Genomic DNA, 13,011 nt, shown 5'->3' on the forward strand with positions numbered 1-13,011 from the left:
TAACCTATTTTTAGATTGTAGATTTTTTATGCCATTGTCTGTACATGATAATGGAGGTGGCCATCTTGCCTGAGCTGCAGTTAAAGGGGTTGTCCAAGGTTAGAAAAACATGGCTGCTTTCTTCCAAACACAGTGCCACCCTTGTCTGTTGGTTGTGTCTGGTATTGCAGCTCAGCTCCCATTCATGTCAATGGAGCTGAGCTGCAGAAACCCATAAAACCCTATGGACAAGAGGAGCGCTGTGTTTGGAAGAAAGCAGTCTTGTTTCTCATATCTATCTATCTATTTATCTCATATCTAGCTATTTATCTATCTATCTCATAGAAAACTAATAAAAAAAAGTTTAAATATGTAAAATAAAGATTTTTTAACAAAAAAACTAATTTAAAAAAATTGGGTATCGCTTAGAGATGAGCGAGCACCCAAATGCTCGGGTCCACGTTATTCAAGTTGAGCTTTTCATAAAATTCGTAAAGACCAGTTATTTTGGTCGAAATATTGCATGCATTTTATGGAGGAGGAATAAAAATTTACAATTTTTACTTTAAGAATTCCGCTGAACTATCACCGGTACCCAAATTAAACCTGAATTCATTGCTGAAGACAAACTGGTTCTACTCCATAGCAGTCCAGTTTCATCATTCATGACACTGCAAATGGAGATGACGGTAGATGGGTGTCAAAAACAGTACACGTAATGGGTACTGTGAGACCAGATGTCCTTCAGCCAAACACTTGGAAATGGTTCAGACAGATGCAAAGGCCACTTATGATGGTGTAATCTGTCTCTGAATGGCGGACAACAAAAAACTTAGAGCCATTGCTGCTTGTCAGACGATCAGACGATCCTGTCTACCGGTGATCTATTGAGGGAATGCTGAGCCTAGTTGCCTTGTGTACATGCCCTCACATGTCCACAGGTCGCAACACATCGTAACAGTCTGGTCTGAATGGCTCAAGCGGCGGGCAATTTGTTGATACAACTATCTAGCTAGTTGTCCACATTCCAATAATGCACCCCTCTCAAACTCTGCTAACTGGGAGAAATCTCTTTGATTGCATTGTAGAGCCATGTCTAGTGGTCAACAAGCTCTACACAAGTGGAAAGAGAGGTCCACTACACACAAGTAGCCTCTGAGAGCCTTTTTATAGGCCAAGGGAGGAACCACTTGTAGGATCTCAAGTGGCAAGACCATTCATCTAATTGCGCCACAACTCTAATAATTTCCATATCTGCCTGAAATGTAACTGCATGCTGAGTTTTGTAGCAAAACCACAACCCCTTCTAGGTTCTTGATTGTTTTTTACAAAGAGTCTATATAGTTGATTAGGTTTAAAATAGTTACAGATCTATTACATTCAGACAACAGTTTTTGGGTCAGTATTGTGCATCAGCAGTTTAGTCTACCCAGAGAAAAGTATAATGTCAAGATTTGTACCTCTTCTGAACCCACTTATGTTTTTGGCTTACAAATACTATGCAATATAATGACTACCATGTGAAAATGGCCTAAGGCAATTGCTAGTTGTACTGGGGAAAATTTCTTCCCAACGTCATATATAATAGAATATTCCTGGATGAATTATGCATCTCCAGCACTCAAATACTCATAACTTGTAATATTATATATTTTGATATAAACTCGATGCTTCACAGTGTCACTGCTCTTACAGTAAAGAATCCTTCTTCACTCAGAGCGTACTGAATGCCCCCTGGCTACAGGCCTAGGTATAAAAGAGATCTCTCTCCTATCGATTCATATATCTATCCATGTACATAGCATTAGATTATCCCTGCAGATTTAGTTTTGTTACATGGCCCTCATGGGAGGATATTCTGATGTGCCTGGCTTATAATATGATATTAATATTAAAGACTACTGATTCTCTTCTTTCTTTACAGTGCACCTACATTCCTGAATGTAAAGAAAACTACACAGAAGTGGAAATGCACCTACAAGAAATTCAGGGAAACTTTAATAAGTCTTCTTCATTTACTTGCTATTTTGATCCTAAGGGGAGACAAAAGAGCATTATTTTAGTAAGGAAGTTTGGACCTCTAAAGATGGTTTCTTACTTTTTCTGGCCAACATCAATGTTTACAGTTGGACTTTCTGTTGTTATAATTGTAAAAATCAGTCAATATTTTGCCATGGCCTCTGTGCAAGCAAACAGGGCCAGCAATTGAAGTTTTTTCTATATGCAGTCCACACACACATGCTTATAGTATTACTAACTCAATTCTAATAAAATGTTTAAAAAACTGTACCAGTGATGGGAATAGCACTCTTTACAAGTTGACCGGGAGGACGGAAACAGATAAGTGCAACTCCCAATGACTACCTATAGAAGTCAATGGGAGTTGCACAAAGAGTGCGGCACAAAACATTATTCTGTTTTTGTAACTCTGAAGTTATGGAAAGTTATGAAAAGTTAGGGAACCACTGGCATAACTATAGGGGATGCAGGGGATGCGGTTGCACTCGGGCCCAGGAGCCTTAGTGGCCCATAAGGCCTCTCTTCTTCTTATAGGGAGCCCAGTACTATGAATAAAGCATTTTAGTTGGGGGCCCTGTTACAGGTTTTGCATTGGGGCCCAGGAGCTTCAAGTTATGCCTCTGTATTAAGGGGTTAAGAGTTGTTGGGGGGCCCCAAGATAAACTTTTGCACCCAGGCCCATGAGCCTTTAGCTATGCCACTGGTGGGAACCACAACTAGAGACAGGTGCAGCAGAGGTGGAACCCGCGCCTAACAGACTTTTACAGCTTGTCCTGTGGATATGCCATAAACGTCTGAGATGGGAATACCATTTATATGTTATTACATAATACACCTGTTTATGATGCTGTAGTTTAGGTTGTTTTTGTTTATACTATCCATTTTCTTTACCTATAACTGATTTAGTACACATATTTGTCTGTGTGTGAGTGTATGATTTGGCTTTGATATGGCTTTTGGCAATGCATACTGAGTTCATGATCTGAAAGACACCCAATGAAATGACATTATATGGAGCCTCTGCTGCATAGCTCTTCGGGTAGATTCACACCAGCATTTAAAGCCTCCATCCAAAGTTCCATTTTAGAGGAGGAAAATGGGATCCATGCTCAAATGGGTCCATTCTATATTGAAACTGAACTGAGCTAAATGGACCCCATTGATTATAATGGGGTCCAACAGGTTTCCATAATGCTGTTTGGCAATTTTCTAAACAAAATAGCACAACATGCTGCGCTATTTCATCTGGAGAATTTGGACACATCCATTTCAGACTCTGATAAAGATGTGAACAGAGCCTTAGCAATTATAATAGCCCAGGTATTACAAAGAGTTGTGGGACTGCACAGCTTGGAAGCCTATCTTCCTGTAGAGCAGGGTTCCCCAACTCCGGTCCTCAGGGACCGCCCACAGGTCATGTGTTCAGGATTTCCTCAGTATTGTACAGGTGATGTAATTATTGTCAGTGGCTCAGGCATTGCCACAGGTGTTCTTACTATAGGATATCCTGAAAACATGACCTGTTGGTGGTCCCTGAGGACCAGAGTTGGGGACCTCTGCTGTAGAGGAGTCATTTTTTAATGGCTTTTTATTGGCTAATCTGATGACTACAGTAAATGCAGAAGCATACAGCTGCGATAAAAAGTAAGTGAACCCTTAGGAATACCCTGGATTTCTGCATAGTTTAGCAATAAAATCTGGTCTGATTGTAATTTTACAATACTCACAAAGTCAAAATTATAGACAAACACAATCTAACTAAACTAATCTGCAGCAATTCTGTGGAACTCCAAATCAAAATTGCATATAAGACAAGCAGATTTTGTGACAGATTTTTCTGCCACGTTTCACAGCACCCTTAGGGCGCCCACCCACTGGCGTTTGCGATTTTCGTGCGTGAAAAACGCAGCATTTTCGGCGCGTTTTTCGCGGCTTTTTCGCGGCATTTTCGCGGCTTTTTCCGTTAATTTCCATTGACATTCATGGGTGCATTAAGAGAAAAATAAGGACACATATGCAACTGACAGTTCCTATGTTAAAAATTGCAACGGACTGAAAAACAAAACGCCAGTGGAAAGGAGTACATTCAAAACTAATTGCTCTTGAGAAAAAACGCAAAACGCAAAGGAAAAAAAATCGCCAGTGGGTGGGCGCCCTAAACCTGCACCGTGGGGCTCATTTACATTAAGCTTTTTTTTACAAGGTTTAAAATACTTTGCAGAAATTCACACATCAGATAGTCAAACATCTTTTATAACTGTGCTATGTTTCACACAAGGTTTTCATTAATTCATGTTATACATGAATTTTCCTAGATGGCTTTAATTTTATACAGTTTGTTTTCTACCAGTAATAACAGTTTTACCACAAAATATATATTCTTGATTGATATAGCTTTGTATAAGAAAAATTGGCAAATAAAGTACTTAAACAGGAGCTTTGCTGGAATTGGTTTCTCTTGCAACAGAAAATATACCCTTCGTCAGAAAAAATCCCTCACCTAGACGGAGTGAATGAAAATTTCTATGTGCGATTGAAACATTGATATAAGCAAGTGATTATAATAAGAGCAGAAGGAGAATTTAATCTCGAAAACTGAACACTCTAGTACTCTGTTGTACCTCTAGCTTGGATACAAGATGTGATCCAGGCTGGCATGGAAGCTCTAGTACCCTGTTGGGCCACCTGTAGCTTACATGCAAGATATGATCCGAGTGGGCATGGAAGCATACAGGTTCTCTATGGTATCCTGCAGCATATCGGTCCACATTTGCTGTAACTGAACCTCATAGATCGTGCAAATTCTTAGACTGTCACAGTTAGCATTGCAAATAGTTCCATACATGTTCTATTGGCAATTAATCTGGCAATTCTCCTCACTGCGCCCGCAGCCCGCAGCCAGTAAGGATTATTGGGAGAAGCTCTGAATGAGGAAATAAAGTAATAATAGAAATATAAGCATTAATTATTTCAAAACAATATCTACAGTGCTATGTCTGTAATACAGCTGAGACAGCAGGCACGGGGTAGCAGACATCACCCATGTTCAATATCTCTATTCAGCCAAGCAGCTAGCACAATATGGATTTTCCTTATCAGTGCTGTTCTGCTGCATAGTTGAACCAAAGAATTAGAGCAATATTTTCCACTAAAAGTGTACTGATTAGGCTAATTAATACATTGTGAAAATGCTTAGAATCACCAGTTCTGTAAATGAAGAGAAAAAAACTAAGTAACAATTACACTTTAAGGTCTTTAGTAGAGATGAGCGAACATACTCGGTAAGGCCGATTTCGCAATCGAGCACCACGATTTTCGAGTACTTCACTACTCGGGTGAAAAGATTCGGGGGGTGCCGTGGGTGAGCGGGGGGTTGCAGAGGGGAGTGGGGGGGGAGAGGGAGAGAGAGAGCTCCCACCTGTTCCGCGCTGCTACCCCCCGCTCCACCACGCCCCACCCCCGGCGACCCCCGAATCTTTTCACCCGAGAGGTGAAGTACTCGAAAATCGCGGTGCTCGATTGCGAAATCGGCCTTACCGAGTACGTTCGCTCATCTCTAGTCTTTAGTAAAATATTGTAAAGTCTACATACTTTACACAGAATTTTGTTTTTTGATGCTTGTTTGTAGCAGTTTTGAGGTCAGTTTGTAACCATGATGTTATTTGTTATTTCAGCATGTTGTGACATTTGGGTTAGTGGGCATTTAATATAAATAATAGAGCTTGGAGTACTCAAACATATAGTAATGGTCTCTTGCATATAGTAAGTGTGTCTGTAGTGGCCCAGAGTTAGGGTGTCTCTGGTTTATGCCTGTCTACCTCAGTGAGATTGTCTTTGTGTCTTGGTGTGTGTATGTTAATCTATGTAGTGTGTTGGTGTTACCATTCTTGGTGGTGTCGGCATGTCTGTCTTCCTAATCTGCTCATTGTGATGTGATTGCTCTGTAGGGAGGTTGGGGGCGGAGTTAGTAAAGTCGATGAAAGACGAGAGATGTATTCGGCGGAAGAAGATGTATGAGCAGGTGGCTCAGCTCCTTCGGCTAGGAGAAGAGCCCCGGGCCATTTCCCAATCTCTACAGGAAGCATCCCTTCTGGGGACTGGAGCGCAGAGGATGGAACCTGTTTATGGAGTTGGCGGATGGAATCAGACACTCCCCTGCTTAACTGCATGTTGCAGAGAAGTAAGTTCAAGGATGTAGCAAGTAATGGATGGAGAATGAGTATTTCTTTCCCTCCGTATCTAGAATGTTTGGTCAAGAACTCCACCATCAGATAACTGAGACTGATGAGGACTGTACTAAGGAGAAGAGTAACTCCGAATCGCTAAAGTGTTGTACTTAAGACTGCCTATTGTATGTTGTACTTGGAAAATCAAAGTTGAAAATATGAGTACAGAAAACCGTATGCCTCTGGTTTTGCAACCACATCTTTGACTGTGGACTCATTTATTCATCACGGGTGAATAATCACTCAGAAGAGGCACTGGCGTCACCTGAACAGATAAGTACTGAAAGTTCTATAGTATCCTTGCCAAGTTTATCCCTTGTGTGCAGCCGGGACAGATCGTGTGCTTATGGTGCTATCAGGAGAAGACAGTAGCGCCACCATGACTGAGCACCATCTAGTATTCCTGCTGTCTTCCCCAGCCAAAGAGTTGGACTACCCAGCCGCTGCATGTCCGCTCAACCTCTAATTTCATGTAAACTCTGGTCAGCTTTCTGGGCAGAAAGCAGATTGAGCAGGCTTTAATGAGAGAAGGAAGCAAGTGCAGGAGCTCCGTTACAGAATGCGGTCTGGACCCAATGGGTGATTAGCATTAAATCACCCTATGGGCATAAAAGAAGAGACAATGCCCCTAGTGCATTTTCTCTTAGAATGGTTGCATCCAGAAGGTCCTCTGTATATCAGCTTGTGGAGGCTGGTACCTAGCTTGAATCTGTCAGTTACTAAATGACACTAGTGAACTTGGACTATGAGTATCCAGATCGCAAAATACAGTAATGAAAGCAGTTGCACTAAAGGACTTCGGTTGCACTTGCTCATCAAGAGGACTGTTTTTTCTTTTTAACTGCAGCCGGAAACAGCCTTCCTGTCACTTTTGCTGACATATAATCAGTGCATAGACTAAGGCTGCCTTCACATCTGTGTTGAAACTTTGGAGGTTCCATCACAAATCCGGCACAAAATTCCAAAAGAAATAGCACTGTATGCAACACTTTTCTTCCGGTAAAATGCCAGACAGTTTAGTGGTAACTGAACGGACCCCATTATAGTCAATTGAGTCCATTCAGTGCTGTTTGGTTTAGAGATGAGCGAGCACCAAAATGCTCGGGTGCTCGTTACTCGAGACGAACTTTTCGCGATGCTCGAGGGTTCGTTTCGAATAACGAACCCCATTGAAGTCAATGGGCGACCCGAGCATTTTTGTATATCGCCGATGCTCGCTAAGGTTTTCATTTGTGAAAATCGGGGCAATTCAAGAAAGTGATGGGAACGACACAGAAACGGATAGGGCAGGCGAGGGGCTACATGTTGGGCTGCATTTCAAGTTCCCAGGTCCCACTATTAAGCCACAATAGCGGCAAGAGTGGCCCCCCCCCCCAACAATTTTTACTTCTGAAAAGCCCTCATTAGCAATGCATACCTTAGCTAAGCACCACACTACCTCCAACAAAGCACAATCACTGCCTGCATGACACTCCGCTGCCACTTCTCCTGGGTTACATGCTGCCAATTCCCTCCCCCCCCCACGACCCAGTGTCCACAGCGCACACCAAACTGTCCCTGCCCAGCCTTCAGCTGCCCTCATGCTACGCCACAGTCATGTCTATTTATAAGTGCGTCTGCCACAGGAAAAGCAGGCACACACTGCAGAGGGTTGGCACGGCTAGGCAGCGACCCTCTTTAAAAGGGGTGGGGAGATAGCCCACAATGCTGTACAGAAGCAATGAGAAATCCAATCCTGTGCCACCTCCATCTGGAGCTGCACACGTGGGCATAGCAATGGGGAACCTATGTGCCACACACTATTCATTCTGTCAAGGTGTCTGCACGCCCCAGTCAGACCGCGGTTTTTTATAAATAGTCACAGGCAGGTACAACTCTGCAATGGGAATTCCGTGTGCACCCACAGCATGGGTGGGTGCCAGGAAGCCACCGGCGGTACATAAATATATCCCATTGCATTGCCCAACACAGCTGAGGTAGTAATGTCATGTTTAATGCAGGTGGGCTTCGGCCCACACTGCATGCCCCAGTCAGACTGGGGTTCTTTAGAAGTGGAAACAGATGCATTTACAACTCCCTGTGGACCCACAGCATGGGTGGCTCCCTGGAACCCACCGGCGGTACATAAAAATATCCCATTGCATTGCCCAACACAGCGGATGTAACGTCAGCTGTAATGCAGGTGGGCTAAAAATTCATTTGATTACACTGTAGGCGAGGGCCCACAAAAATTGCTGTATCAACAGTACTAATGTACATCAGAAAAATTGGCCATGGCCAACCAAGAGGGCAGGTGAAACTCATTAATCGCTTTGGTTAATGTGGCTTAATTGGTAACTAGGCCAGGAGGCAGCCCAGTTAAAATAAAAATTGGTGGAGGTGAAAGTTTCAACGCTTTAATGAGCATTGAAACGTATAAAAATTGTTTAGAATAATTATATGACTGAGCCTTGTGGGCCTAAGAAAAATTGCCCGTTCAGCGTGATTATGTGAGGTTTCAGGAGGAGGAGCAGGAGGAGGAGGAGGAATATTATACACAGATTGATGAAGCGAAAAGGTCCCCGTTTTTGATGGGGATACAGAACGATGCTTCCATCCGCGGGTGCAGGCTACCTATTGCTTAGGTATCGCTGCTGTCCGCTGGTGGAGAAGAGAAGTCTGGGGAAATCCAGGCTTTGTTCATCTTGATGAGTGGTAGCCTGTCGGCACTGTCGGTTGACAGGCGGGTACGCTTATCTGTGATGATTCCCCCAGCCGCACTAAACACCCTCTCTGACAAGACGCTAGCCGCAGGACAAGCAAGCACCTCCAGGGCATACAGCGCGAGTTCAGGCCACGTGTCCAGCTTCGACACCCAGTAGTTGTAGGGGGCAGAGGCGTCACGGAGGACGGTCGTGCGATCGGCTACGTACTCCCTCACCATCCTTTTACAGTGCTCCCGCCGACTCAGCCGTGACTGGGGAGCGGTGACACAGTCTTGCTGGGGAGCCATAAAGCTGTCAAGGGCCTTAAAGAGTGTTGGCCTGCCTGTGCTGTACATGCTGCCTAATCTCCACGCCTCCCCTGCTACCTGGCCCTCGGAACTGCGCCTTCGGCCACTAGCGCTGTCGTATGGGAATTTTACCATCAGTTTGTCCGCCAGGGTCCTGTGGTATAGCAACACTCTGGAACCCCTTTCCTCTTCGGGTATGAGAGTGGAAAGGTTCTCCTTATACTGTGGGTCGAGCAGTGTGTACACCCAGTAATCCGTAGTGGCCAGAATGCATGTAACGCGAGGGTCACGAGAAAGGCATCCTAACATGAAGTCAGCCATGTGTGCCAGGGTACCTGTACGCAACACATGACTGTCCTCACTAGGAAGATCACTTTCAGGATCCTCCTCCTCCTCCTCAGGCCATACACGCTGAAAGGATGACAGGCCAGCAGCATGTGTACCCTCACCAGTGGGCCAAGCTGTGTCTTCCCCCTCCTCCTCATCTTCCTCCTCCTCCTCACCGCGCTGAGATATAGACAGGAGGGTGCTCTGATTATCCAGCGACATACTGTCTTCCCCCGCCTCCGTTTCCAAGTGCAAAGCGTCTGCCTTTATGCTTTGCAGGGAACTTCTTAAGAGGCATAGCAGAGGAATGGTGATGCTAATGATTGCAGCATCGCCACTCACCACCTGGGTAGACTCCTCAAACTTTCCAAGGACCTGGCAGATGTCTGCCAACCAGGCCCACTCTTCTGAAAAGAATTGAGGAGGCTGACTCCCACTGCGCCGCCCATGTTGGAGTTGGTATTCCACTATAGCTCTACGCTGCTCATAGAGCCTGGCCAACATGTAGAGCGTAGAGTTCCACCGTGTGGGCACGTCGCACAGCAGTCGGTGCACTGGCAGATTAAACCGATGTTGCAGGGTGCGCAGGGTGGCAGCGTCCGTGTGGGACTTGCGGAAATGTGCGCTGAGCCGGCGCACCTTTCCGAGCAGGTCTGACAAGCGAGGGTAGCTTTTCAGAAAGCGCTGAACCACCAAATTAAAGACGTGGGCCAGGCATGGCACGTGCATGAGGCTGCCGAGCTGCAGAGCCGCCACCAGGTTACGGCCATTGTCACACACGACCATGCCCGGTTGGAGGCTCAGCGGCGCAAGCCAGCGGTCGGTCTGCTCTGTCAGACCCTGCAGCAGTTCGTGGGCCGTGTGCCTCTTATCTCCTAAGCTGAGTAGTTTCAGCACGGCCTGCTGACGATTGCCCACCGCTGTGCTGCCACGCCGCGCGACACCGACTGCTGGCGACGTGCTGCTGCTGACACATCTTGATTGCGAGACAGAGGTTGCGGAGGAGGAGGAGGAGGAGGAGGGTGGTTTAGTGGAGGAAGCATACACCACCGCAGATACCACTACCGAGCTGTGGCCCGCAATTCTGGGGGTGGGAAGGACGTGACAGTCCCAGGCTCTGACTCTGTCCCAGCCTCCACTAAATTCACCCAATGTGCCGTCAGGGAGATATAGTGGCCCTGCCCGCTTGTGCTTGTCCACGTGTCCATTGTTAAGTGGACCTTGGCAGTAACCGCGTTGGTGAGGGCGCGTATAATGTTGCGGGAGACGTGGTCGTGCAGGGCTGGGACGGCACATCGGGAAAAGTAGTGGCGACTGGGAACTGAGTAGCGCGGGGCCGCCGCCGCCATCATACTTTTGAAGGACTCCGTTTCCACAACCCTATACGGCAGCATCTCCAGGCTGATAAATTTGGTTACCTGCACGTTTAACGCTTGAGCGTGCGGGTGCGTGGCGGCGTACTTGCGCTTGCGCTCCAACACTTGCGCTAGCGACGGCTGGACGCTGCGCTGACAGACATTGCTGGATGGGGCCGAGGACAGCGGAGGTGAGGGTGTGGGTGCAGGCCAGGAGACGGTAGTGCCTGTGTCCTCAGAGCGGGGTTGGTTCTCAGTGGCAGGTTGGGGCACAGGGGGAGAGGCAGCGGTGCAAACCGGAGGCGGTGAACGGCCTTCGTCCCACCTTGTGGGGTGCTTGGCCATCATATGTCTGCGCATGCTGGTGGTGGTGAGGCTGCTGGTGGTGGCTCCCCGGCTGATCTTGGCGCGACAAAGGTTGCACACCACTGTTCGTCGGTCGTCTGCACTCTCAGTGAAAAACTGCCAGACCTTTGAGCACCTCGGCCTCTGCAGGGTGGCATGGCGCGAGGTTGCGCCTTGGGAAACAGTTGGTGGATTATTCTGTCTGGCCCTGCCTCTACCACTGGCCACTGCACTGCCTCTTGCAACCTGCCCTGCTGCTGCCCTTGCCTCCCCCTCTGAAGACCTGTCCTCAGTAGGCTTAGCAAACCAGGTGGGGTCAGTCACCTCATTGTCCTGCTGCTCTTCCTCAGAATCCTCGGTGCGATCCTCCCTCGGACTTAATGCCCTTACTACTACCTCACTGATAGACAACTGTGTCTCATCGTCATCGTCCTCCTCACCCACTGAAAGGTCTTGAGACAGTTGCCGGAAGTCCCCAGCATCATCCCCCGGACCCCGGGAACTTTGCAATGGTTGGGCATCAGTCACGATAAACTCCTCTGGTGGGAGAGGAACCACTGCTGCCCAATCTGAGCAGGGGCCCGAGAACAGTTCCTGGGAGTCTGCCCGCTACTCAGAATGTCTCATTTTCATGGAGTGAGGAGGCTGGGAGGAAGGAGGAGCAGCAGCCAGAGGATTCTGAGTTGCAGCAGTGGACGGCGCAGAACTCTGGGTGGACGATAGGTTGCTGGAAGCACTTTCTGCCATCCACGACAGGACCTGCTCACACTGCTCATTTTCTAATAAGGGTCTACCGCGTGGACCCATTAAATGTGCTATGAATGTGGGGACGCCAGAAACGTGTCTCTCTCCTAATCCCGCAGCAGTCGCCTGCGATACACCTAGATCAGGAGCTCGGCCTGTGCCCACACCTGAACTAGGGCCTCCGCGTCCTCGGCCGCGCCCACGTCCTCTAGGCCTACCCCTACCCCTCAGCATGCTGTATTACCAGGAATGCAGAAACACAACACTGTAATTAAATGTGCCGCTTATTGGCCTGTGGTTGGAGGCTGAGTTTGCTTACGGAACGCCAGGAAATAATTTGCCGCAAGCCTGCTGTAACACTTAGCTGGCTGCGTATTTATTTGGAGAAATACTACCCCCAGCACTCACGGACCCAGAACACTTAGCAGAGTGACAGGCAGGCCAAATAGATTTTTTTCAAATATTTTTTTCAAAAGGACCACTGCGTATATTCAATCTATATATGTCTTCTGGCCCTGCCTACACAATTCTGTCCCTGATGTGTGTGTGTGACGGAACTGCAGTGTCGCACTGTTATTAACTGCAACAGACCAGTGATTTCAGAGCCAGGAAATAATTTGGCGCAAGCCTGCTGTAACACTTAGCTGGCTGCGTATTTATTTGGAGAACTACTACCCCCAGCACACACGGACCCAGAACACTGAGCAGAGTGACAGGCAGGCCAAATAGATTTTTTTCAAATATTTTTTTCTAAAGGACCACTGCGTATATTCAATCTATAATATATGTCTTCTGGCCCTGGACTGTGTGACGGAACTGCAGAGTTGCACTGTTATTAACTGCAACAGACCGGTGATTTCAGAGCCAGGAAATAATTTGGCGCAAGCCTGCTGTAACACTTAGCTGGCTGCGTATTTATTTGGAGAAATACTACCCCCAGCACTCACGGACCCAGAACACTTAGCAGAGTGACAGGCAGGCCAAATAGATTTTTTTCAAATATTTTTTTCAAAAGGACCACTGC

The 13,011-nt window shown here is 46.8% G+C and overlaps 2 protein-coding genes across 2 annotated transcripts in view; one reads left to right on the top strand and one right to left on the bottom strand.

The window, feature by feature from the left end:
- Positions 1-4,428, top strand: part of KCNMB1 (potassium calcium-activated channel subfamily M regulatory beta subunit 1) — a 43,162-nt gene extending 38,734 nt beyond the window's left edge. Inside the window, exon 4 of the mRNA XM_066591090.1 lies at positions 1,904-4,428. Coding sequence (XP_066447187.1) covers positions 1,904-2,188 — 285 coding nt within the window. The 3' untranslated portion in view covers positions 2,189-4,428. The remainder of the gene's footprint in view (positions 1-1,903) is intronic.
- Positions 1-13,011, bottom strand: part of KCNIP1 (potassium voltage-gated channel interacting protein 1) — a 342,826-nt gene that overhangs the window by 268,867 nt on the left and 60,948 nt on the right. The gene's annotated exons all lie outside the window — the stretch shown is intronic.

This window comes from Eleutherodactylus coqui, chromosome 2, assembly GCF_035609145.1.
Source record: "Eleutherodactylus coqui strain aEleCoq1 chromosome 2, aEleCoq1.hap1, whole genome shotgun sequence".
NCBI classification, from domain to species: Eukaryota; Metazoa; Chordata; class Amphibia; order Anura; family Eleutherodactylidae; genus Eleutherodactylus; species Eleutherodactylus coqui.